We start from the raw sequence: 25,659 nt of genomic DNA on the forward strand, positions 1-25,659 counted from the left end.
ATCAACAAAAAAAATCAATGAATTGGTTAAATATAGTCAGGCTTTTCAAATCTGGGCATCTCTCCAAGTACCTGTCAATATTTTTTGCTGATTATTTAATATTGGAATCCTACATACCAGCGTATACTGACCAGTATGTGACTATTGTGAATATCCATATAGCCATTCTTGTATCTCACATTCACATGTGGGATGCCAAGCCTTTGAAGATTATAGTGATCTCTCCTTCCATCTCCATCAAAACTGATGATTATAATTAATTTTTGTATCATGTCTTAACCAGCCTGAGGAAGTTCTGGACTTCCTGCCAGTTAAGGGTTAAATGATGATGATTCCATTTGGAACTGTTGGCATTTGCTGTTAAGATATGCCCAATTAAAAATGAAGAGTACTTTTCCCTAGCTTCATCTTTTGGAGCATTTGGCTGAAACAATTATGAACAGTTCTTTGCTGCCTATATGCAATACTGCACCTGTCACAATTCAAATAATAGCTGAGTAAGTTAAAACATTTTAATACTTAGACAAGTCCCAATAATATACAGAAACAGTTAACCTGAGTATATGTGTGAGTTTATTTGAGAAGAGTTTATTTGTCATATATGCTGGGAAAGCACTAGATCCTTTTTCATGTCTTAGTTTATTTAGGCATGCATCAGCCATGTCAGACAGATATTAATTTAGTTTGATATATCAATTGTGACTCAGTTGTAACACGCTTATCTCTGAAGCAGGAGGTTGTTGGATTAATTCCCAGTCTAATCATTTAATTGCTCAGATATCTGTGCAAATATCAAAGTTACAATCTTCCCTGCCTGCCTCTACCAGCCTGTTCATGATTCTTCTTTATTGCTGGAGTCCAGCTGCAAAGGTGGAAATTATAATTCCTCAGCAGTCAGACCTGGGCAATCCACAGATCTAGCCTAATGCAGAAACAATGCTTTTATTCAATCATATACCGTAGAAAGAAATGCTCTCAAGGAACAAATATTAAATAATTTAAAGTAATTGGGTTAATTTAATTGTTTTAGAGTCTTTATTATTTTCTAACAATTTCTTTTTTAAAAAATACAGATTCTGACTACTTATTTGAATATTTTAGAGTATTTCAGCTTGTCAGCGACACTCAAAACATTGACAGATTTTATAACTGAGCCAGAAATCATAGCTGGGTGTCAGTTTTCTTGAGCTCTTTCTTTGGCTTGGATCATTATAGTTCCTCCCTCCACATGATAACATAAATATTACAAGCTCTTGCTGAGATCTAAGCCTCAGATTTGAGCTCAGATCTAGATTGGGAGCACAAATTGACGAAGATGGGTCCACAAAAAATAAGCTTGTCCTTCTCATACTGTTCAACAGAGAGTGTGAGTGGCTACGGGTAGGTAATTTTGGGTCACAAATCTTTGAATTCCATGCAAGCTTTTCTCACTGAATAACTTAAAACAGCGCTTAGGAATGATTTTACTTTCGAGGCCATAACATTGAAAAAATAAATAACTTGCATTTATAAAGCATCATTCACAAAGCACATTCTAGCAATTTATGTTGTTGACCTCAATTGTAGTAAAGAAAATGTCAGAACCAACCTGCATACGAGAAGATATTACAAGAAGAAAGGTGATGATGAAAATGAGGCTGTTTGAGTGGCACCCATTGATCGGATAAAGAGAAAAACTTCCTTTCATAAAATTAGTGTCATAGGATCATTCAGAAACTTTGATACGTCATGCAGCATCTTGCATTAACAATTCATTTGAAGTATTGCTCTCTGATGGTCACTCAGGGCTACACTGGATTGTCAACCTCAAATATGTGCTGAAGCCACTGTAGTGTCCAGTGGTGCACGGTCAACATATTTGAACACAGATGCAAACTGTGCTTGAAGCTGTAGTCATGCATCTTCAAACAAAATGTTTCCATTACTAAAATACAACGATGAGATTGTAAAGCTAGTGAAATGTAAGAAGTTTACAGTATGTTGATAAATTAAATAACAATTTAATAAATACGCTAATATTGAAAATGTGTAGTGGAACTAATTGTGAGCTCAACATATATATTGACAGTAATGAAATTAATGGTATTTCACAAGATGGTAACTTGTATTCTGGTTATTGTCTAACTTCTACAATATATTAACATTTGCTATTGTTTGTTGCATGACAATGTTATTTAATTATTATCAAATATTGGCAGGTGCATTATGACTTTGGTTTGCGTAACATTTTGTCTGTGCTGAGGACCCTGGGTGCTGTTAAGAGATCAAACCCAAGTGAACCTGAGAAGACAGTTGTCATGAGAGTTCTGCGGGACATGAATCTTTCTAAACTGGTATGTACTGTGAAATTGTATTGTCACATCTTGAAAGAACAGATTTTCATACTGATTCATTGATTTTAATTGCACTGTTAACATCATGTAGACCTGATCAATATATGAGCATTATTCACTTCCCATTAAGGACTGCCTCAATATAAAATATAAAAGGATATATTTAATGTTATTTGTCCATTGTATTCTGTCCTAAAGCAACTCTAAATTCAAACCCCACACCTCAATTTTGATTTCCTATTGCCTCCTTGGGATCTTTACCTGCAACTTATCACTTCCAAAATGCTCTTTTACCAAAAATGAAGACGGTCATTTCTCCTTTATCTGTATCAAAGGCATATAGAGTAATAGAGCACAGAAAGAAGCTATTCTGAATTCGGCCATTCAAAATGTTAAAATCTCTTATTATTCCTCAATGTTTCTTCAGTTTTTTTCTCTTTCAACTAGTCACTCAGTTTCCCTTCAAAAATTACAGTAAACCTCTTTCCAAAGAGGCAATGTCCTCTAAAACCTAATCGCGAGTCACATAAGAAAAATTATTTGTGATTCTTAAATCAATGAATTCTGGATATAGATTCTTCTGATACTGGAAATTATCTATGATGTAAAGAAAATCTTTAAACTTATTTGAAGCATGTGTTAGAAAGCTTAGTACAGTTCATTGTATTTTAGAATGGATAATTTCTTACCTATTATTTTGTTGTTAGTGATGGTGAACTGTGTACATACATCTATTGATACTTCTGGACACATCTTCAGTGATGTTCCTGGAATCATCGGGTGTTTCGGGTCTTTCAACATCATACAACCTCCTCCAGGTGACCCAGCCGGGGCTGATCAGACCCCAGCTTGTGTCCAGATGGCTAGCTACTTATGACTCCATGGCTCCCCTCTTTTGAGCCACAGCCATCTTGAGGCCCTCTCTGCCGCATCGGTGGTACTGCAGATGGCTCTCCTCTTCCTCTCTCCCTCCATGCCCAAAATGCTGAAGGCTCTAATTAAGGAATGGGCTACGGATCCCCTACAACCAACCTCCACTGGGAGACACCTCGCTCTCCATCCAGCCTGCTGACAGTTGCTGACCAGTCCTGTGTACTTGGAGAGCTTCCTTTCAAAGGCCTCCTCCAAGCTATCTTCCCATGGGACTGTCAGCTCCAGCAGCACCACTTGCTTAGTAGACTCAGACACTAGGACAATGTCTAGTCGCAGGGTGGTGGCTGCGATATGGTTGGGGAACTTCAGCTGCCCTTCGAGGTCCACCAACAGCTGCCAGTCCCTTGCAGAGGTCAGAATGCCTGCAGATGTTCTTTTGGCAGGTATTGGCTGCTCCCCAGCTCTGACAAAGGCAATGGTCTGCTTGGAGGGTCGGGACCGCTTCGCCCACTCAACTCCTGCACTGACGGCTTCAGCGATGGTCTTCAGGACCTGATCATGCCTCCACCTGTACTGTCCATCACCAAGTGCCCTTGCACAGCCGCTGGGGATGTGCTCCAGGGTTCCTCGCTTGGAGCACAGTGGGCATGCAGATGATTCTGCCTTGCCCCATGTGTGCAGGTTTGATGGGCTTGGAAGCACATCGTACACTGCCTGGATGAGAAATTGGATGCGGTGTGGTTGGGCTTTCCAAAGATCAGCCCAGGTCACTTTCCTCTCAACCGCATTCTCCCATCTTGTCCAAGCTCCCTGTTGCTTCATTCCCACCGCCTTGCAGGCTCTCGTCTCCTCCACTACTGCTCTCACCTCCTCCTGAACTAGACGACGCCTTTCCTTCCCTCTGGTGTCCATTTGGGGAGTTGGAAAGGATCCTAGCCCAGCTCGGCCTCGTGTGACCACTCCCACCAGCCTCCTGTGACGCAGCCTCGCCTCTGCCTCCTGAACAGCTTCCTCTGCCCTCCACTTCCTGCCAGTACTTACTTGGATCCCTGCTCTAGCCACCTTCGGGTCACTTGAGTCCCTATACTGTAGCACTTGTCTGGCTCTTGTTACCTTGAGTTCTTCCTCCAAGGATTTGAAGGGCAGTTGCAGTTTGTTGTGGTGTCCATAGAGTGCGATGCTGCTCAGGCTCTTTGGCAGCCCCAGCCATCTCCTGAGGTGGTTGCTAACCCTCCTCTCTAAGGTTTCGACTGTCGAGATTGGAACTGCATAGACAGGGAGGGGCCACAGGATTCTGGGAAGAATGCCATGCTGATACACCCAGGCTTCAAATTTCCCAGGTAGGCCAGACTTGCCCATAGATTTCAGCCAGCCATCCAACTTGGTGCAGGTTGCCTGAATGGATGTTGTGTCCCTTAAACAGCTGTCAAAAACTTTCCCTAAGCTCTTGACTGGCTTTTCTGTGATGGTTGGGATGGCTGTGCCTGCAATGCTGAACCGGAACTTGTTCTCCACCTTCCCTTTCCTCAGCACCATCGATCTTGATTTGGCAGGTTTGAAACTCATCCGGGCCCACTCCACCAGCTTTTCGAGCCCTTGCAGAATCCCCTGGCAGCCTGGGACTGATTCTGTGGTGACTGTGAGGTCATCCATGAATGCCCTGCTAGGTGGTTGCTGTTGAGCGGAATTCATTCTGGGCCCTCTGCACTCTGGTTCAGCAGACTTAGTGAGCATGTTCATGGCTAGGGAGAACAGTGTCACTGAGATAGTGCACCCTGTGATGATGCCGATCTCCACCTTGTGCCAGGTTGATGTAATTGCTCCTGAAGAGACCCTCATCCTGAAGTTGCTGTAATAATCAGCGATAAGGTCTCTGATTCTGCTGGGGACGTGATATTTGGTCAGTGTGAGCTGCACCAGCTTGTGCGGAATAGAGCCATATGCATTTGCCAGGTCGAGTCCCAACACTGACAGGTTGCCCTTGTTCTCTCTGGCCTCCCTGATGAGCTGTGTCACCACACCGATGTGCTCCAGACAGCTCGGCATCCCTGAAATGCCACCCTTCTGGACTGATGTATCAATATAGGTGTTCTTTGATAGGTGGGTGCACAGCTGGTTAGAAACGGCACTGAAGAAGATCCTTGCCTCGACGCACAGCAGGGAGATGATGTGAAACTGATCTATCTGGGCGGCATTTTCCTCCTTCGGGATCCACACCCCTTCAGCCACTCTCCACTGTTCTGGGATCTTCCCCCTTCTCCAGAAGATTCTCAGGATCTTCCACAGACACAGCAGGAGTTTGGGGCAGTTCTTGTACACTTTGTACGAGGTGTTGCTTGGTCCTGGAGCCAAGCTTGCCCTTGCGTTGCGGATGTCCTCCCTGACTTCCTTTAGTTGCAGCTCTGACATGTCGAACTGCACATCCGGTGCAGGTGGGTCTGTTAGGATGTCGCACTCTCCCAACTCCTGCTCTCTTTCGGGATCATTATATGTCTTCTTCAGATGTTGGTCTATGTCTTCCTGTGAACAGGCCAGTTTCCCACTGCGCTTCTCCCCCAACAACTCCTTGGTGAACTTGAAGGGGTTGGCAAAAAAGCCGAGAAACTCAGACAAATAGGAAATAATGTTCTAGGGGTACAAATCGCATTTCTGGGTCTCTTTGCACTTTTGTATGAAGTGCCATAGCTCTATTCATTTATTAGCTACTTGTATGCAGGCCCAGCTAAACACTGGATCATCAGAATGCTGTGTTTGTGTGTAGTTTTGTTCCTTCTGGAGTCCTAAGAGCAAACTGCATAATAATGTGTTGAAAATCTCTCCCATTGTAATTATATTGTTTGTTCTATTTAAGCTACTTTACACAATTAGTAAATAATGATCAGAATCTCTCCTTTGGAAATTTATCCCTCCAAGCTCTTCATGTACTGCAATTCTGAAAGAACAGATTACGAAGTGAAACCATGCAAAAGTTAAAGAATTTTTATTATGTTTTAGGTGGATGAAGATGAGCCTCTGTTTATGAGTTTAATAAATGATCTGTTTCCTGGGATTACATTGGATAAAGCTGGCTACCCGGAGCTAGAAACGGCCATTGAGAAGCAAACCACAGATGCAGGAATTATCTACCATCCACCTTGGATCCTAAAGCTGATTCAACTCTATGAAACTCAAAGAGTTCGACATGGTAATGAAGCATCTTATTGAAAGGTGGACTAAATTTACAATAAATACATAAATTTGCAGCAGTTATTTAACGGATATTTTTATCAGGTTTGACTTATACCTATTATTCTTCTAATAACTTCTTGAAATAACTGGATAGGTACCGGTCCAAATGCAAATACTGTAGATGCTGGAAATATTTAACAAGTCAAGCTTATCTGTGAAAGGTCATTAATCTAAAGTGTCAACAATGTTGACCTTAGTTAAGAGTAGTTTTGTCTGTCTTGTAATACATGGTGTTTTTGTAAAACAAACTGTTAGGTATGATGACTCTTGGTCCTAGTGGTGCGGGGAAAACAAGATGTATCAATACCTTGATGAAAGCTATGACAGACTGTGGAGCACCACACAAAGAAATGCGAATGAATCCAAAAGCAATAACAGCCTCCCAAATGTTTGGTACCTTGGATGTTGCAACAAACGATTGGACAGATGGTATTTTTTCTACTCTCTGGCGGAAAACATTGAAAGCAAAGAAGGTATGTTAATGATTCTATTCAAGTGCAATTAATTTTTGTATATGTAAGTAAGCAACATATGCTTATTGAGTTAAAAGTTCATGATACGTAGCCTCATATGTTATCGAGTTGAAATAGGAATTGTTTATTTTGCGCATATCTGGTTGAAATTAGCTCTAGATGAACCAAAGCAATTACATTTATAACAAAATAGTAATGTATAACAAAAACAATGAAACCTACAAAAAACAAGGAAGGAGCTTTTTGAAAATTTGGTATTAACAGTGACAAGATTTTTATAGATACATATAAAGGTAGATGTATAATTGCTAACTTTTCTTTAACACTGGTAAAATTTCAGCTGATGTATTATATTACATACTTGTCTTGCAGGGAGAACACATTTGGATAGTACTGGACGGACCTGTGGATGCCATTTGGATTGAGAACCTTAACTCCGTTTTAGATGATAACAAAACTCTTACACTAGCGAATGGTGATCGCATCCCAATGGCACCAAACTGTAAAATTGTTTTTGAACCCCATAACATTGACAATGCCTCTCCAGCCACTGTATCCCGAAATGGCATGGTGTTTATGAGTTCTTCAGTGCTAGACTGGAGACCTGTACTTAAAGCATGGCTTCAAAAATTGCCCAAAGCACTATCTGAACAACTTTGGAACTGTTTTGATAATGCTTTCCAGGTATTTATAGTTCTATTTTTGATTATGTTTAGCTTTACTAATATTTCACAGCAATTAAAGCGTTACCATTTTTAGTTATTTATGTGCTTGCCTTCAATTTTTGGTAATGGATTTTCAGCTATTTGTTTTAATATTTATTTTTGTGAATGATTGGACTTCTGACTCTAGCTGTGGTGGAACTCTGTGGTGTGTGATCCAAAGGTTCTCCTTGTTTTTAGTTCGGCTCGCTAGCATTTAACTTTAATTTGTGACAGCGTATAATAAAAATTCAAATACTCTTTGCTGAAAATTATTAATAATGTGAATTTGAGTTTGTAGTACATTTTTGTCATAGCACTTGGTGCACTTTTAATTATACATTTTAATGTTTGATTTGGTCTTCTAAAGGATTTAATCAGTTTTGTCTTCACCGCTGTGTCACCGAAGATGCAACTTCTGGAATGTATGTACATTAAACAAGCCATTGACCTTCTGCAGGTAATGCAATGGTGAAATAATGTAAGAGTATTTATTTGTCTCATTAAAGATTTCATGCCGAGTAAACCATACAACTCAACTTCTTTTAGGGCCTGTTGCCAGAAACTGAAGACAAGCAGCCTAGCCCTGAGCAGGTGGAACGGTTATTCATTTTTGCTGTTATGTGGTCTATTGGAGCGCTTCTGGAATTGGATGACAGAGCTAAAATGGAAAGTTTTCTGCGGAATCATGCTGCACCTCTGCAGCTTCCAGTGACTGAAGAAGAAGAAACAATCTTTGAATTTGTTGTTAGTGCTGATGGTCATTGGGAGCACTGGTCAAAGAGGGTGTGTATTTTGCCACAAAAATAATTAAGGTATCTCTTGTCAGTGTTATTGATCAATAGGCTGATGCCTCGAGAGAAGGTAACTTCCTATCCACTTAATAAATGGAGGAGGAATATTTGTAACCAAGATGAATATAATGCTTTTATAAAATTTTCAGAAAGTGCATCTGAGGTGGAAACAGAATAAGCATCACAAAGCAAGTGCAAGCTATGGTCACTTGAAACTGTCACCAGGAAAAATGATGAGTCCTTAATAAATGCAACACACACAAAATGCTGGAGGAACTCAGCAGGCCAGGTAGCATCTATGGAAAAGAGTATAGTTGACGTTTTGGGCCAAGACCCTTCAGAGGACTCCACTCCTGCTAAAGGGTCTCGGCCCAAAACATCAGCTGTACCTTTTCCATAGATGCTGCCTGGCCTGCTGAGTTCCTCCAGCATTTTGTGTGTGTTGCTTGGATTTCCAGCATCTGCAGATTTTCTTGTGTTTGTGAGTCCTTAATAAATTTCTGTTTCGTCCTTACTGTGATTGATGTGTACCTACCTGGGCAAAAAGTGGTTTGTGAAGTACTAGTTACCAAGTAACTACCATAAACATTCTCCTGTCCCCTTCTATGCTAACCATTTCTTTAAAATTTTATCAAATGTTTTATACACTTTGCCCTTTTCTCCAGTTTTGCTTAACATTTCTAAGTTACTTATATTATTTCCTTACAATAATGCAATGTAATCATGTGACAGAAAACTTCTTTGAAAGCCTATTAATTTAGAAGTTTTTGGATTCTTCTCCAGAAGAGTGACAGTTTAAATGGGTAACAGTGATATAGATCAGATGGAGGCATATACCTGCATGATTTAATTTGTGATATCTTTGGCTCAACAGCTGAGTAATTTTATCTTAACTTTCCAAGGACTTGCAATTTGCAAAATAATCAAAATAAAATTTACTTTCATGCATACAAACATATGCAATATAAGATAGTCATTTAGCAACTTAATATTTAACGCTACTAGGTTTTTGTTAGAATAAATTAATTGTGCATATAATGAATTCTGCATTGAAGAGTTATGTGCTAATAATGCTGTCATAACAGCTTTTGTATAGTGAGATGTAAATGACAAAATATTCCCTTTGGAAAGTACTGCACTGTCAGGTTTTTAAATTATTTCAGTTGCACTATGCCCTTTAATATGAAGCTGATCCTTATAATTTAACATTGTGAAGCATTTTGCTGATTATAATCGTGAAGACTGCTATTTTTTTATTTTTAAAGTATAAGTAAATGCTACAAATTGTGAAGGTTGACATGCATAGGGATTCTTAGTATCTGAGTGATGGAAATCTGACCTAATTGGCTTCAAATAAAATCTTATGGTGATCCAAATAGGATGTATTTTTTTTAGTTTCATTAAAATTTTCTGATTCAAATTTGCAGTTCAGAATATTGAGAAGAGTTGAAATTTAACATTATATCTACATTGTAAATGGGAGTAAAAATGAATGATCTCCTTAAATTCCCAATTTCAGGTGCCTGAATATACATACCCATCGGACTCAGTCCCAGACTATTTATCAATACTTGTACCAAATGTGGACAATATCCGTACCGACTTTCTCATGCACACAGTGATGAAACAGGAAAAGGCTGTATTGCTCATTGGTGAACAGGGAACAGCCAAGACTGTTATGATAAAGGTATGATATTGAATCTTAACACAAATAAAAATAAGAACAATAAAACATTAGGTAAATGCTATAAAAAGAAGTTAATATTTGCCAATGGAATCCACTTATTTAACCTCATATGTACAAGATTAATATAATTAGTTTAAGAGATTTAAGTTCACTAGATTCTAATTTTTAAATTAGAAGGAAGGACAGGGATAGGAATATAAGACAACCTTGGATATCCAGAGAGGTGGTGAATTTAGTCAACAAGAAAAGAGAGAAGTATGTAAAGCTTGGGAAGTTGGGATCAAACAAAGCTTATGAGTATAAAGAAGCCAGACAAGAACTAAAGAAAGGAATTAGAAAAGCCAGGAGGGGCCATGAAAAGTCCTTAGCAAGTAGGATTAAGGTGAATTCTAAGGCATTCTTTACATACATCAAGAGGAAAAAGACAACTAAGGAGAGGATGGGACCACACAAGGCTGAAGGGGAGAACATTTGCTTGGATGTAGAGAATGTGAGTGAAGTATTTAATGAGTATTTTGCTTCAGTATTTATCAAGGAAAATTATGTGGAGAACCAGGAGCTCAGCGTTGAGTGTATAAATACACTAGGGCGTTTAGAGGTCAAGGAGGAGGAAGTATTGAGCCTCCTAATAAGTATTAAGGTGGATAAATCCTCAGAGCCTGATAGGATTTACCCAGGTTATTGAAGGAGGCAAGAGGTGAGATTGCTGGGCCCTCGACCAGTCCTTTGTGCCTTCTCTAGCCACACGCGAGGTCCCGGAGGACCCTTATTTAAGAATGGAGTAAGAGGCGATCCTAGGAACTACAGACCGGTGAATCTAACCCGTCAGTTGTAGGGAAATTTATGGAAAAAATTCTTAGGGTTTCTTCGGAAACCAATGGTCTAATTAGGGAGAGCCAGCATGCTTTGTCCATAACAGGTCATGCCTTACCAACTTGATTGAGTTTTTTTACAAGGTGATGAAAGAGATTGATGAGGGTAGGACAGTGGATGCTGTCTACAGGGATTTTAGTAAGCTGTTGACGAAGTCCCTCATGGGAGGTTAATCTAGAAGATTAAGATGCATGGGGTCTGCGGTAAATTGGCTGTTTGGATTCAGAACAGGCTTGCGCATAGAAGATAGTGGTTGAAGGCACTCATTTGAGCTGGAGGTTTGTAATTAGTGGAGTTCTGCAGGGATCTGTGCTGGGACCTCTGCTGTTTGTGAGATATATATATATATGGCCTGAATGAAAATAAATATGGGTGAGTACATAAATTTGTGGATGATACCGATATTGGTGGTGTTGTGGATAGTGCAGAAGATGGGCGAAGGATACAGCACAATATAGACCAGTTGCAGACGTGCACTGAGAAATGGCAGATGGAGTTTAACCCAGATAAATGTGAGGTATTGCACTTGGGTAGGGCAAATGCAAGGAGACAGGAAATACACTCTTAAGGGCAAGGTCCTGAAGAGTGTTGCTGAGCAGAGAGATCTTGGGGATCCAAGTTCATAGTTTCCTGAAAGTGGCTACTCAGTTCAGTAAGGTGGTTAGGAAGGCTTATGGAATGGTTGCTTGAGTTCAAAAGTCAGGAGGTTACATTTCAACTTTATAAAATTCTGGTTAGGCCACATCTGGCATTTATAGCGAGAGGATTTGAGGTAGCAGGGAGGTACTACTGCAGTTGTACAAGGCCTTGGTGAGACCGCACCTGGAGTATTGTGTGCAGTTTTGGTCCCCTAATCTGAGGAAAGACATCCTTGCCATAGAGGGAGTACAAAGAAGGTTCACCAGATTGATTCCTGGGATGGCAGGACTTTCATATGATGAAAGACTGGATGAACTGGGCTTGTACTCGTTGGAATTTAGAAGATTGAGGGGGGATCTGATTGAAACGTATAAAATCCTAAAGGGATTGGACAGGCTAGATGCAGGAAGATTGTTCCTGATGTTGGGGAAGTCCAGAACGAGGGGTCACAGTTTGAGGATAAAGTGGAAGCCTTTTAGGACCGAGATTAGGAAAAACTTGTTCACACAGAGAGTGGTGAATCTGTGGAATTCTCTGCCACAGGAAACAGTTGAGGCCAGTTCATTGGCTATATTTAAGAGGGAGTTAGATATGGCCCTTGTGGCTATGGGGGTCAGGGGGTATGGAGGGAAGGCTGGGGCGGGGTTCTGAGTTGGATGATCAGCCATGATCATAATAAATGGCGGTGCAGGCTCGAAGGGCTGAATGGCCTACTCCTGCACCTATTTTCTATGTTTTCTATGTCTATCTGGAGTATTGCAGGCAGTTCTGGTTGCCCCGCTATAGGAAGGATGTTGAGGTTTTGGAGAGGCTGCAGAAGAGGTTTACCAGGATGCTGCTTGGTTTAGAGGGCATGTGCTAGCAAATGAGGCTGGACAAATCTGGGTTGTTTTTCCTGGAGTGCACCAGAGGCTGAGGGGAGATCTGATAGAGCTTTACAAAATTATGAGAGGCATAGATAGAGTGGACAGGGAGTATCTGTTTCCCAGGGTTGAGGGCATGCATTGAAGGTGAAAGGAGTAGGCTCAAGGGGGATGTAAAGGGTAAGTTCTTTATTCAGTCATGGATGCTTGGAGTGTATGGCCTGGTATGGTGATAGAGGCAAATACATTAGAGGCTTTTAAGAGACGTTTGGATAGACACATGGATGTAAGGAAGATGGAGGGATATAGACATGGTGTAGATAGAAGGGATCAGTGTTTGGGTGTTTTTGACTTGCTTTTTAGCTGGTTCAGCACAACGTTGTGGGCTGAATGGCCTGTTCCTGTGGTGTACTCTTCTACGTTCTGTGTACTAAATAATATCTTGGTAATCTGTATTCACTTCCCTTGGATTGAGTGTTGTAATATTTAACAATTTCCCAAGCTGAGATACAGATTATACTCTCAGACAATGTTACAGAGTGATGGACTCATAAATTTATACAGCATAGAAATGGGTCTTTATCCTACCACATCCCGCTACACATATCCTATTTGTGCACATGAGGTCCTATCTTTGTATTCCCTGCCTGTTCATGTGCTGCCTAAAGGTCTCAAAGTGGTGATTGTATCCTTTCCCATCAAATTCCCTTTAAAACTCTTTCTTACCTTCAACCTGTGCACTCCTGTTTCAGATAGACCCACCGTGGAAATAATCATTCTGCCTGTTAAAACTATAGCTCAGTAGTTTAGTGGTCAGCACTATGCTTTACAATTCGTGTTCAGTACCCGTCACTCTCTGTAGTGAGTTAGTCCATTCTCCCTGTGACTGTGGGTGCTCCAGTTTCCTCCCATGTTCCAAACACATATGGGTTAGGGCTGGTAAGTTGTGGACATGCTGTGTTGGCACCTGAAGCACGGCGACACATGTAGGCTGCCCCCAGCATATTAACAGACTGTGTTGGTTGCTGGCGCAAATGACACAGTTCACTGTATCTTTTGATGTTTCAGTGTACACATGACAAATAAAGCTACTCTTTTATTTTTTATGCTACTTGTCAGATCAATCCTTGGCCTACTTTGCTCTAGGGAAAACAATTCAACTATCTAATCTCTCCCCGTATGCGTAGCTGTCCATCCCAGACAGCTCTGTAGTGAAGTTCTCTCTCCAGTGTCACATCCTTCTTATATTGTACCAACTAAGGATACATACAAGTGTGGTCTAAGCATAATCTCCCAGTTTTTATATTCTATGCCCAGATTATGGGCAAACATGCCTTATGCTGTCACACGAAAAAACTGCTGGAAAACTTAGCAGGTTGGGCAGCATATATATGGAGAGGAATGAACAGTCAGTGCTTCAGGTCAAGTCTTCATCAGGGCTGGAAAGGAAGAGGGCAGAACCCTGAATAAAAGGATAGAGGGAGTGGGAGGAGCACAGCAGCAGGTGATGGATGAAAACAGGTGAGGGGGGAAAAGGAAATGATGTGGGAAGCTGGCAGGTGATGGGTGAAAGAGGCAAAGGATTGAATAAGAAGGAATGTGACAGGAAAGGACTGCGGGCCATGGAATAAAGGGAAAGAGGAGGGGAACCAGAGGGAGGTAGGTGAAGGTGAATGGACAGATGGTGAGGGCAGAGGAAGGGAAAGAGAAGGAGTAAAGGGGTCAAAAGGAATAGAGAAAGCAAAGGTAGGAGTGCATTTGGCCTCAGCATGGCAGTACAGGAAGCTGTGAACAGACATGTCAGTATGGGAATAGGAAGTGGAATTAAAATGGCTGGCCACCAGGACATCCTAGCTGTTGAGGCTGACGAAGCAAAGGTGTTTGATGAAGAGATACCTTAATCACTGGGTTTCTATTAAAAAAAATGGTGGATAATCACCCATCACCTGCCGGGTCTCACCAGTGTAGAAGAGGCTACCGTAGGGGCACTGAATACAAGAGATGGGTTTGCAGGTGAAGCACCCCCCTCACCTGGGATGACTGTTTAGGGTTCCAATGGGTAGCGAGGGAGGAGGTGTAGGGGCAAGTGTAACACTTGGCACAGTTGCAGGGATAAGTTCCTAGGAAGGATCGGTGTGGAGAGACTATCAAAATAGGGTGTTTTGGAGAGAACGATCCCTGTGGAAAGAGGAGAGAGGAGAGGCGGAAAGGGCTTCCCTGGTTGTGGGATCCCATTAGAGAAGGTGGAAGCTGCAGAGAATGATGTGTTGGATGGAAAAGCTTATGGGATGGTAGGAGAGTACAAGGAGAACCCAAACCCTGTTATGTTGGATGAGAGAAAATGGGGTGAGGGCAGACTGCGGGAAGTGAAGGAAATGAGGCTGCATTGATAACAGCGGAGGGGAAGCCCCATTTTTCTGGAAAAAAGAGGACATCTTGGATGTCCTGGAGTGAAAAACTCCATGATGAGAACAGATGCATTAGTGACAGAGGAATTGAAATAAAGCAATACCATTCTTGCAGGTGACAGGGTGGGAAGGGGTGTAGTCAGGGTAACTGTGGGAATCTAAAAAAAATGGTGGATAATCCTGTATCACCTGCTAGCTCTTCTCACTTCCCCTGACCTTTTACTCAGGCTTCTGCTCTCTGTTGAAGATGAAGGGTCTTGTCCCAGAATGTCAACTGTTCACTTTCCTCCAAGAATGCTGCCTGACCTGCTGAATTCCTCCAACATTCTGTGCTGTTGCTCTAGGTTATGAGCATCTGCTGTTTCTCTTGCGTCTTATGTCTTATGCTTTGTTCACCACCCTATGTACATGCCTTGTCACTTTTAGGGATCTATAGACTTGAACCCCGAGGTCCCACTGATCATCAACATACTGTCATGTCCTACCATTAACTGTCTATATCCTACTCTACTTGGCTTCCCAAAATGCATCTCCTCACACTTGTTGGGATTAAATTCCATATGTCAGTGCTCCACTCAACTTTCCACCTCATATGAACTTGGACAACCTTCCTTGTTATCCACAGCACTGTATAGTGTTGAATGATTTTACAGGTTCTTGAATCTATCATCATTTGGTTATTTTGAAGCCTTTAGTCTTAAAGATACATTTCAATTGGTTTATTCAATAGGTACATTTAATGTCAGAGAAATGTATACAATATACATTCCAAAATTCTTTTTCTTAGCAAACATCCACGAAAACAGAGGAGTGCCCCAAGAATGAATGACAGTTAAATGTTAGAACCCCAAAGCCCCCCCAGTTCCCCAACTTCCCACGCATAAGCAGCAGCAAAGCAACAATCCCCTCCCCTCCCTTCCCCTCACCCACCAACAAAAAAAGCAGCGGCACCCCCCCAACAGAGCACTCAAGCATGCGGCAAAACATCAATAAGGACACAGACTTACAGTACCCCAAAGACTACTCGTTCACCCGGTAATTCGACATACCACAGGCTCTCTCCCTCCCTAATAAGGGAAAAAGAGGTGTCCCTATTTCACAGATGGGAGACATAATGAAACAACTCACCGATTTATGGTGTTAAAAGTCTGTTGCGTCGCTTTTTCCGAAATCTGTGCCCAGAGATCTTGGGTCTCTGGACGCACAGCCAGCAGCCAGTTCGCTGCTTTCAATCTTCGGTGTACTTCCACAACACACCAGTTTTCTGCGGCGGCACCGACCTCGAATCTGCCTGGCTCCAGAGCCATGAAAATCCAGCATCCCGAAGGCACGCTAGGCTTCTAGGCCATGTCCTTGGCATTTCGAAAAATAGCCGGTCGTGAGGCCCTGAGAGTGGGTCCCGTTCCCGCAAAGAACTGAATTCAGCATGTAACTCCAGGTCGGGATCTTCAAAAGAACCTTGGAAAGGGGAAAAAAGAGATACTAAAGATAGAAATAGAGCTGTTTCCGAAGATGCAAGCAAAGGAGTTGCCCTTAGGCACCATCATCCCTAAGCTCTGCCCTCCATCAATACACTTATTATTATCATCATCAACATCATCAGGTGCCATGCCCAGTTTGAGCTTTGACTGCCATGGCCCACACACTCCTGTTTCAGGTCAGGTGGATCAATTCATTGGTATTCATTTCCAGTTCTCTGGCTGCTGTCTCCATCATCATTTGTCTTTGCCTTCCTCTTGCTTTCTTCCCTTCAATCTTTCCCATAATTACCATGCATCCTAACTCCTCTTTCCTAATCACGTCTAATGAAGTTACGTTGCCTTTTCATGATCTCATACATTACTTCTCTTCTTGTGTTTGCTCTGTTCATGACATCCTCGTTAGACATTCATTTCGTCCATGATATTCTTTGCATCCTCCTCAAAAATGACACCTCTGCTGCTACAATTTCCTCATGTTAGTAGATATTGTCCAACATTCTTAGCCATATAACATAACTGGATAAATGTAACATTTCAGTACTCTGAGGTGGGTTGTCATGCCTAGTTTAGTATTGGTCAGTATACTCTTCATTCTCGTAAAGGTGTTTTTTGCCATCCCTATTCTTATTTTGATGACCAAGTTGCACCTGTCATCTGATGTCACCCAGCTTCCTAAGTAGCAAAAGTTCTGTACTTGTTTTATGTCTTCCCCGTTTATTCTCAACCTGCAGATAGGATTCTCCTTCTTTCTGGATAACACCATACATTCTGTCTTTTTGCAATTGTTAGACCCATTTTTGCACTTTCTTCAGCAATTATATCAATTAAGTTTTGTAGTTCTTCCTCCGTACTTGCAATTAACACAGTGTCATCTGCATTTATATAGTACATTTATATAATATTAATATAATACATTTATATAGTATTAAGATTCTGTAAGGCTGTTCCACAATATTACTGCTGGTGAGCAATTGCTCTTGAGCTCTGTTTCTGACTTTGGCAATGTATTTGTGAATCTATAACTGAGGAACATCCAGGCAAGACTGATAAATTCAGGAACGCTCACTTCACATTGCATAGATTGCACTTCAGGTGGTCACTAGCTCTGTCTTGCTTAGCCCAGGAAGTGGGGAGTTGGGGGAAAAAAATCAAACACACTACAAATCAGTTTGTTTATTAGTCATTGTCTTCTTGTTTGCTTATTCCAGTTTATAGTTAATTAAGTGTCAGACTGACTCAATGTTACCACACTATACTCTGCAGTTGATGGGCTCTCTGTGACTTAAATATATTGTTCAGGTTGATTCTTCAGTGCTGTATTGAGTGAGTAATGAACGCGGTATTGCACTTCCTCAGTAAACACTGTTGTAATGACTATCCTTTACTTGATAAATTTTAAAAAAACCTCATCCGATCTTGGGTTAATATAAAAGCAGGAGCATTTACCTGGTGACCTGGCCATCAGTTACACTATACCTTAGTCAATGACACTACAGTAGTTTAATTGCTCTTTGTTTATAGCCTGTGTGAGCTTAATAATTTAGAGACCGGTTAAATCACTCTTTAACTTTCTAAATTATTGGATTTTAAAATATTAACTTACAAGGAGATTTTAATAAGCAAATGAGAAAAACTAGCAATCTGGGTCCAAATGGTGATCATTTTATATCAAAATAGGATAAAACTAATTTCTCCCAAGATGGAGGGTGGTGCAGTAGCATCGTGGTTAGTGTAACACTATTACAGTGCCAATGACCTGGGTTCAAAACTGCTGCTGTTTCCGAGGAGATTGTGTGGTCTCCTTGTGGCCATGGGGGTTTTCTCTGGGTGCTACTGTTTCATCCCAATTCCAAGGACGTATGAGTTAGAAGATTAACTGGTCACATGGATTTAATTGGGTAGCACAGGCTTGTTGGTCAGGAAGGGCTTGTTGGTCAGGAAGGACCTGTTGCCATCCTTTATCTTTAAATTGAATAAATGAATGAATGAAAAATATATATAAGGAAACACAGCTCCAAAGAAAGTTTTGGATCCACATGATTAGATCATTAACTTGTCAATGATAACTACTGAAAGTTTAAAAAAAAGACAAACAGAATGTATTGGTTAGCTGGTTGAACTATTCCTGGATTACTATGAACAGCAAGGAGACCAAACTTAAGAAGGATATTTTGACTTTGGAGGAGGTTTATTATTGATTAAATTGACTAAACTCCAAGGGAAAAAGATCCCAAACCAAATTTTTGATTGTGGTTTTCTAGAATTTAGGCTGAGAGTGATTTGAGCAAAGTTTTCCACAGTATTAAGGAGACCAGCTGATGTGAAAAGAAACTGCTTCTCCTTGATAAGAGTTTGCTAGCAGGAGGCATAATGTTAAATTAGAGATAAACTTACCATGGTTGAAAGTTTGTGGAACTGCGATATCAGCATTGTCCTGCTAAAACCCATTTATTTTGGAGTGACCATTTAAGTGTTGTTGTGCATTCTCTGGAAATTTATGCCTGCTTTCTGGCATTAATCACAGTTGTGACTGATGTATTTTTCATATCAGGTGCACGTAATATGTTGCCATTCCCTGAAAGTTTCTCCTTTTGGACAGCATTATCCAGGAGATGCTTATTGATGGCCGCTCAAAATGCAACATTGTTTTCTGGCTTAGTGCATTTCCTACCTTCATGATTGGTCTCATATTCAGGGCCCTTAGTACAGTGATGGTCTATCATGCCCCTATTACTAGGCCTATAATCTGCTGTCCTTACTTTACCATTCACCACAAAGTACCTGTCCTAGATCTTGGTTCACTGATACTCTCTCACTTGCACGCAGATTTGATGCTCCCTAACATCCCCAGCTCCTGTATGCTCAATTGCTGGTCCTGACCCAGCCTCCACTGACTCACATTTTAATATTGATATCCATTCATCTCTGGCCACAGTTGTGCCTATGGCTGTTAATCTTTGGATTCCAGCTTTGAAACTGTGTAAAGCCTGATCACTTGCTCTCAAAGCCTTGAGGCCCAGTGGCTGCACCCATTTGGTTGCACTAGAATTTCTTAGTACATTTATTGATGAATGTCATTTTTTGGATTATATTTGAAGCACTAATTTGCATTTTTGATATTCATTTTCAGGGCTATATGAGCAAGTATAATCCTGAAGTCCATGCAACTAAAAGTTTGAACTTCTCCTCTGCCACTCTGCCAAATATGTTCCAAAGGACTATTGAAAGTTATGTGGATAAACGCATGGGTAGTACATATGGTCCACCCAGTGGTAAAAAAATGACTGTGTTTATTGATGACATTAACATGCCTGTGATTAATGAATGGGGTGATCAGGTAAATGTGTTCATTAATTCAGTTGTTGATGCTTTTTTTTCAAAAAAATCTGCTTTTATGCACTATGTGCTTTAGCTTGCTTAATATAAATCTCTTCTCATTAAACAGATAACCAATGAGATTGTCCGACAGCTAATGGAACAGAAAGGCTTCTACAACCTGGAAAAACCTGGAGAGTTCACCAGCATTGTTGATGTACAGTTTGTGGCTGCTATGATTCATCCTGGCGGTGGCAGAAATGACATCCCTCAACGTCTCAAGAGACAATTCACAATTTATAACTGTACACTACCATCAAATGCATCCATTGATAAGATCTTCAGAACCATAGCAAGTGGCTATTTTTGTGAGCAGCGTGGTTTTCCTGAAGAGGTTTGCAAACTAGCCTCAGCTTTAGTATCAACCACTCGCAAATTGTGGCAAGCTACCAAGATTAAGGTGCGATATTGGTATTGGTATTAGTTTATCACTTTCACTTGCACCAAGATACAGTGAAAAGCTTGTCTTGCATACTGTTCATACAGATAAAATTACTACACAGTGCATTGAGGTAGAACAAGGTAAAACAATAACAGAATGTAAAAAGAACAGTGCTGGTAAACAATAAAGTACGGGATTGCAATGAGGTGGATTGTGAAGTCAAGAGTCCATCTTACTGTTCAAGAGTCTGAAAACAGAGGGACGAAAGCTGTCTATGGGTCTGATGGTATGTGCTTTCAGGCTTTTGTATCTTTAGCTGATCCTTCTTCATCATTGAGTTAGAATTCCACAAATCTGCTGCAGTGGGAGTTTCTTCAACAAATGAATGCAGTGGTTCATGAAGGTGGTCTAGGTTTGTTTTCTCAACAATGATGAGCAGATGGAACCAGAGTTGGCAGAGTGGAGGGTGGAAATGGTCTTGTTCATCTCATGTCTCAATATTTATTGTTTGTTTATTTATTTATTTATTTGTTTTCTTTTGTATTTGCAAAGTCTGTTGCCTTTTGCACATTTGTCATTTGTCCAACCTGTTGGGAGCAAATTTTTATTGATTCTGTCATGGTTCTTGGATTTACTGTGAATACCCACAAGAAAATGAATCTCATAGTTGTATATGTATTTTGATAATATATTTACTATGAACAAGAGGAGTGAGAAACTGGGTAGACTGGTGGGAGTGTGAATAGAACACCGAGGAACTGGGTTGTCTTAAACTGGAAAGTTCAGTACTCATACCATTAGGTTGTAGACTTTTGTTGCTGGATGGAAGACTGCTATTGCTTAAATAAGAACATAAAAATAGAAGTAGATGTAGGCCAAACGCCCTATCAAGCCTTCTCTGCCATTCAGTAAGATCATGGCCGACCTGGCTGTGGACTCAGCTCCACCTACCTGCCCTTTCCCCATAACCCTTAGTTCTTCTGCTATGCCAAAATCTATTCTGATGAAGGGTTTTGGCTAGAAAAGTCAACTGTTTATTCCCCTCCATGAATACTATCTAACCCCTTGTTGAGTTCCTCCAGCATTTCTAAATGAGTTTTGTTTTGCATTTTAAATGAATTATTTAATTTATAGACTCATTCCCATTAACCTGATCAAAAAGAAAGTCACACATTTTTACATGTTTGTGTGTCCAGATTCCCTCCTTTAGGTTGAAACTTTACTTAAATGACAAATTAAGTTAATTTCAACTTTTGTTATCGCAGAGATTAATTAAGTGAATGTTTGCTAACTGGGAAAGACCTATAATGGCCAGATTAAAAGCCTGCTGAAATGGGGCACTTGCAAATTAGTGGATTTTTGATGAAGAAACAGAATAGACTACACTTATTGTGCAATCTTCAGACATCCCACCCTGCAAAAACTCATTTCAGGGAGGTAGTACCATCAATTTGCGGGAGACTCTGGGAGAGGTGGGATGTCTGCAATAGAGTAGCTCCTTAGCAGCTGGCCAGCTAGTTTAAATAATGTTAGCTATGCTAATGAACGAATGACACCTGTTAAACTCACCTTAACACGTCTTTTACAGTCTTAACCCACCATGGGCAATAGAAAATTCACTGTTGCAAACAGTGCAGCGAGCAACACTATCATTATTTTTGACCCCTATTAGGCAGGGGTACAATTTAAGGTAGTCTGGGGTGACGTACGTTTTATATTTTCTTTTTTTGGAACACTCTGCCATGGATCTCTCACGCGCGCTCGCTCTCTGTCTCTCTCGCGCTCTCTCATGCTCGCTCTCTCTCTCGTGCTTTCTCTCTCGCGCTCTCTGTCTCCCTCACGCTCTCTGTCTCTCGCTTTCTCTCACGCTCGCTTGCTCTCTCGCTCTCTCTCTCTCTCTCTCTCGTGGTCACTCTCTCTCTGTCGTGGTCGCTCTCGCTCTCACGCGCTGTCTCACTCTCGTGGTCTCTCTCGCGCTCGCTCGCTTTCTCTCTCAAAAAATTGATTTCTGGGACATTTTATATAATTTGTGGGCATCAGGGAGCCACTATTAATATGCAGGAGACTCTCGGAACTTCTGGGAGAGGTGGGATGTCTAAATCTTGATTATGTCATTTTCTAATGTAATCTTCTTGTCTACTTTATTCACATTTTTTGTTTTACAGATGCTTCCCACTCCAGCCAAATTTCATTATATTTTCAATCTCCGTGACCTTAGTCGTATTTGGCAAGGAATCCTCAACGTCACATCAGAGGTGTGCCAGTCTACAGATGTTTTGGTATCTCTCTTTCAGCATGAATGTACTCGTGTTATTGCAGATCGCTTTACCAATCAACAGGACAAGGATTGGTTTGATGCCACAGTAAACAAGGTTAGGCAATATATGTTTCTTCCTACCCAAAGAAGGGTCTTTGTGGAAATAAGTATAACCTACAAACACATTCATGATATTTGTTGTCCATTGAAGAACAGAAACATTGGAAATAACACCTGTGGAAAGAGGAACTAGCTAACATTTCAAATCAATGACTCTTCATTGGGAGTGGAGGCTTTATAGTTTTCGATGCAGAGCTAGGGGAGGAGGATTGAAGACAAAAGGCCATATAGATAGGTCAAATTAGAGCATGTCATAAGTTATATAAGGCCTTGATCAGACCCCAGTTGGAGTAGTGTGTTCATTTCTGGTCACCTCACTACAGGAAGGATGTGGATACTATAGAGAAAGTGCAGAGGAGATTTACAAGGATGTTGCTTAGATTGGAGGGCATACCTTATGAGAATGGGTTGAGTTACTTGGCCTTTTCTCCTTGGAGCAACGACAAATGAGAGATGATAGAGGTGTATAAAATGATGAGGGGCATGATTGTGTGGATAGCCAGAGGCTTTTTTCCAGGGCTGAAATGACTAATATAAGGGGGTATAGTTTGAAGGTGTTTGGAAATAGGTACTGAGGGGATGTCAGGGGTGAGTTTTTCACACAGAGAATGGTGGGTGCCTGGAATGTACTGCCAGCAATGGTGACAGAGGCAGATACAATCGGGTCTTTTTAGAGCATCTTAGATAGGTACAAGGAACTTAGAAAAATAGAGGACTATGCGCTAGGGAAATTCTAGGCAGTCTCTAGAGTAGGTTGCATGGTTGGCACAACATTGTAATATGTGTAAATTTCTATGTTCTATTTCATAGGGAACATGAGTGAATACTGATGATTAGCAAGGTCTGTAGATGAAAGTGAGACAAGAACATGAGCAGCATCATGGGCAATGTAAAAGAGCAGTTTACCTGAAGTCAGAAATTCAGTGTTCATTCCTAAGTGCTAAAAGAAAAGCTGTTGTTATGGCTTACCTGGAGGGGCTCTGAAAACTTGTGACAACCAACTGGCAGGAGTGTTCAAGCACATCTTCAGTCTCTCACTGCTGCAGTTGGAGAATCTCACCTGCTTCAAAAGGTGGTAATTATATCAGTGCCCAGGAAGAGCAGGGTGACCCTCCTCAATGACTATCACCCAGTTTGAACTCACATCTAGGGTGATGAACCGCTTTGAGAGGTTAGTCATGGCCACAATCAACTACTGCCTAAGCAGGGACCTGGATTGTGGCACTTGGCCTATCATCACAATAGTGGATGCAACCTCACTGCTTTTCCACTCGGCCTTGGATCACCGGGACGATAGTAATACCTATGTCAGGCTTCTGTTTATTGATTACAGCTCAGCATTCAACACTATCATTCTCTTAGTTCTAATCAACAAGCTCCAAAACCTGGGCCTCTGTACCTCCCTCTGCAACTAGATCCTTGACTTCTTCACTTGGAGACCACAGTTTGTGCGGATCAGAAATAATATCTCCTTCTCACTGACAGTCAACACTGATGCACCTCAAAAGTGAGTGCTTATCCCACTGGTCTACCCTCTCTACACTCAGGACTATGTGGCTGTGGCATCTATAAGTTTGCTGAGGACACAACTATCATTGGCAGAATTTCAGGTGGTTATGAGGAGGTGTACAGAATTGAGACAGATCAGCTGGTTGAGTGGTGTCGCAGCATCAACCTGGCACTCAGCATCAGTAAGACCAATGAATTGATAGTGGACTTCAGGAAGGGGAAGTCGAGAGATCACACACCAGTCCTCATTGAGGGATCAAAAGTGGGAAGGGTGAACGGTTTCAAGTTCCTGGATGTCAACATTTCTAATGATCTATTTTGGGCTCAACATATTAATGCAGTTACAAAGAAGGCACGGCAGTGGACCATGGAATCAGAAAGCAATTGTCCTGCAAAATGCTGAAAAGGGAGGTGAAGGGAAGATGCGTCTGGAGGTGGAATCCTTTTGAAGGAGGCAGAAGTTGCGTAAAATGATCTGTTGAATGCAGAGGCTGTGCGGTGGAAGATAACTATGAGGGAAACTCCTGTCCTGATCCAATATTTTTACCAGAAACATCAACAATTCCAGCCCTTTCCCCTTCCTCAACTATTGATACTATTGCTCCAGATCCTCAACTATCACTCGACATTCCGGCATCTTCCGTTTCCAGGAGAATCTGTCCAGGAGGAGAGGTTTGAGAGCAAAGACAAAGAAAATGGATGCAATGCAGTCAGGAAGTTTGTTAGCAATGGTAGAGGGGAAGCTGTGATTCATAACAGAAAAAGACATTTCAGAAATATTTGTACAAAATGTCACATAATCTGAGCATTTGTGACAGAGTTGGATGAAATGGGAATGGAATACAGTTCTAGGATCGTAGACTGTGAAATATCAAACAGTACAGTGCAGGACCCGGCCTTTTGGCCCTGCAGATCGATGCCAGTCATAATGCTTATCTAAGCTAATCCTATCTGCCTGCACATGACGGCAAACATGAAAGCCATTTGCCTTCCATTGAACCATAGAACCATAGAAACTACAGCACAGAAACAGGCCTTTTGGCCCTTCTTGGCTGTGCCGAACTATTTTCTGCATAGTCCCACTGACCTGCACACGGACCATATCCCTCCATACACCTCCCATCCATGTATCTGTCCAATTTATTCATAGAACCATAGAAACTACAGCACAGAAACAGGCCTTTTGGCCTTTCTCCTTCCATACTATCCGATCCATTGGAGAGCTATGGCCTTGCATCCTAAACTGCTCTGTACATCATTACTCTTAAGGCTCCTACTATTTACAATTTTTCCTACATTTTACTTCCCAAAATACAACGCATCACATTTGTCTAAATTTTAATTCTATCTGCCATTTCTCCACTCAAATTTAGAACTCACTCATGTATGTCCTGCTGCACCATTTGACAACTCTCCTCACACTACAGAACTTCATCAATTTTTGTGTCTTATATACACTTATTAATCCGACCACATACACTTTCACATATCTCAAACAACAGATCTGAGCACTAATCTTGGTAGAAGACTACTGGTCATAGACCTCCAATTAGAGAAACGGCCTTGCAGCGCTGCCTTCTGTCTTCTATGACCAAGTCAATTTGTACCCAGTTCACCGATTCACCATGGATCCCCTGTGACTTAATCTTCTGGAATGGCTATT

The 25,659-nt window shown here is 41.2% G+C and overlaps 1 protein-coding gene across 2 annotated transcripts in view; it reads left to right on the forward strand.

The window, feature by feature from the left end:
- dnah5l (dynein, axonemal, heavy chain 5 like) overlaps positions 1-25,659 on the forward strand; it is a 297,168-nt gene that overhangs the window by 117,284 nt on the left and 154,225 nt on the right. For both annotated transcript variants that reach the window (XM_072253688.1, XM_072253689.1), the window contains exons 44-53: positions 2,199-2,333; positions 6,201-6,390; positions 6,690-6,907; positions 7,280-7,591; positions 7,979-8,068; positions 8,158-8,394; positions 9,922-10,089; positions 19,484-19,690; positions 19,799-20,128; positions 22,276-22,482. In XM_072253688.1, coding sequence (XP_072109789.1) covers positions 2,199-2,333; positions 6,201-6,390; positions 6,690-6,907; positions 7,280-7,591; positions 7,979-8,068; positions 8,158-8,394; positions 9,922-10,089; positions 19,484-19,690; positions 19,799-20,128; positions 22,276-22,482 — 2,094 coding nt within the window. The remainder of the gene's footprint in view (positions 1-2,198; positions 2,334-6,200; positions 6,391-6,689; positions 6,908-7,279; positions 7,592-7,978; positions 8,069-8,157; positions 8,395-9,921; positions 10,090-19,483; positions 19,691-19,798; positions 20,129-22,275; positions 22,483-25,659) is intronic.

Source organism: Mobula birostris, chromosome 3 (genome assembly GCF_030028105.1).
Source record: "Mobula birostris isolate sMobBir1 chromosome 3, sMobBir1.hap1, whole genome shotgun sequence".
Taxonomy (NCBI): Eukaryota; Metazoa; Chordata; class Chondrichthyes; order Myliobatiformes; family Myliobatidae; genus Mobula; species Mobula birostris.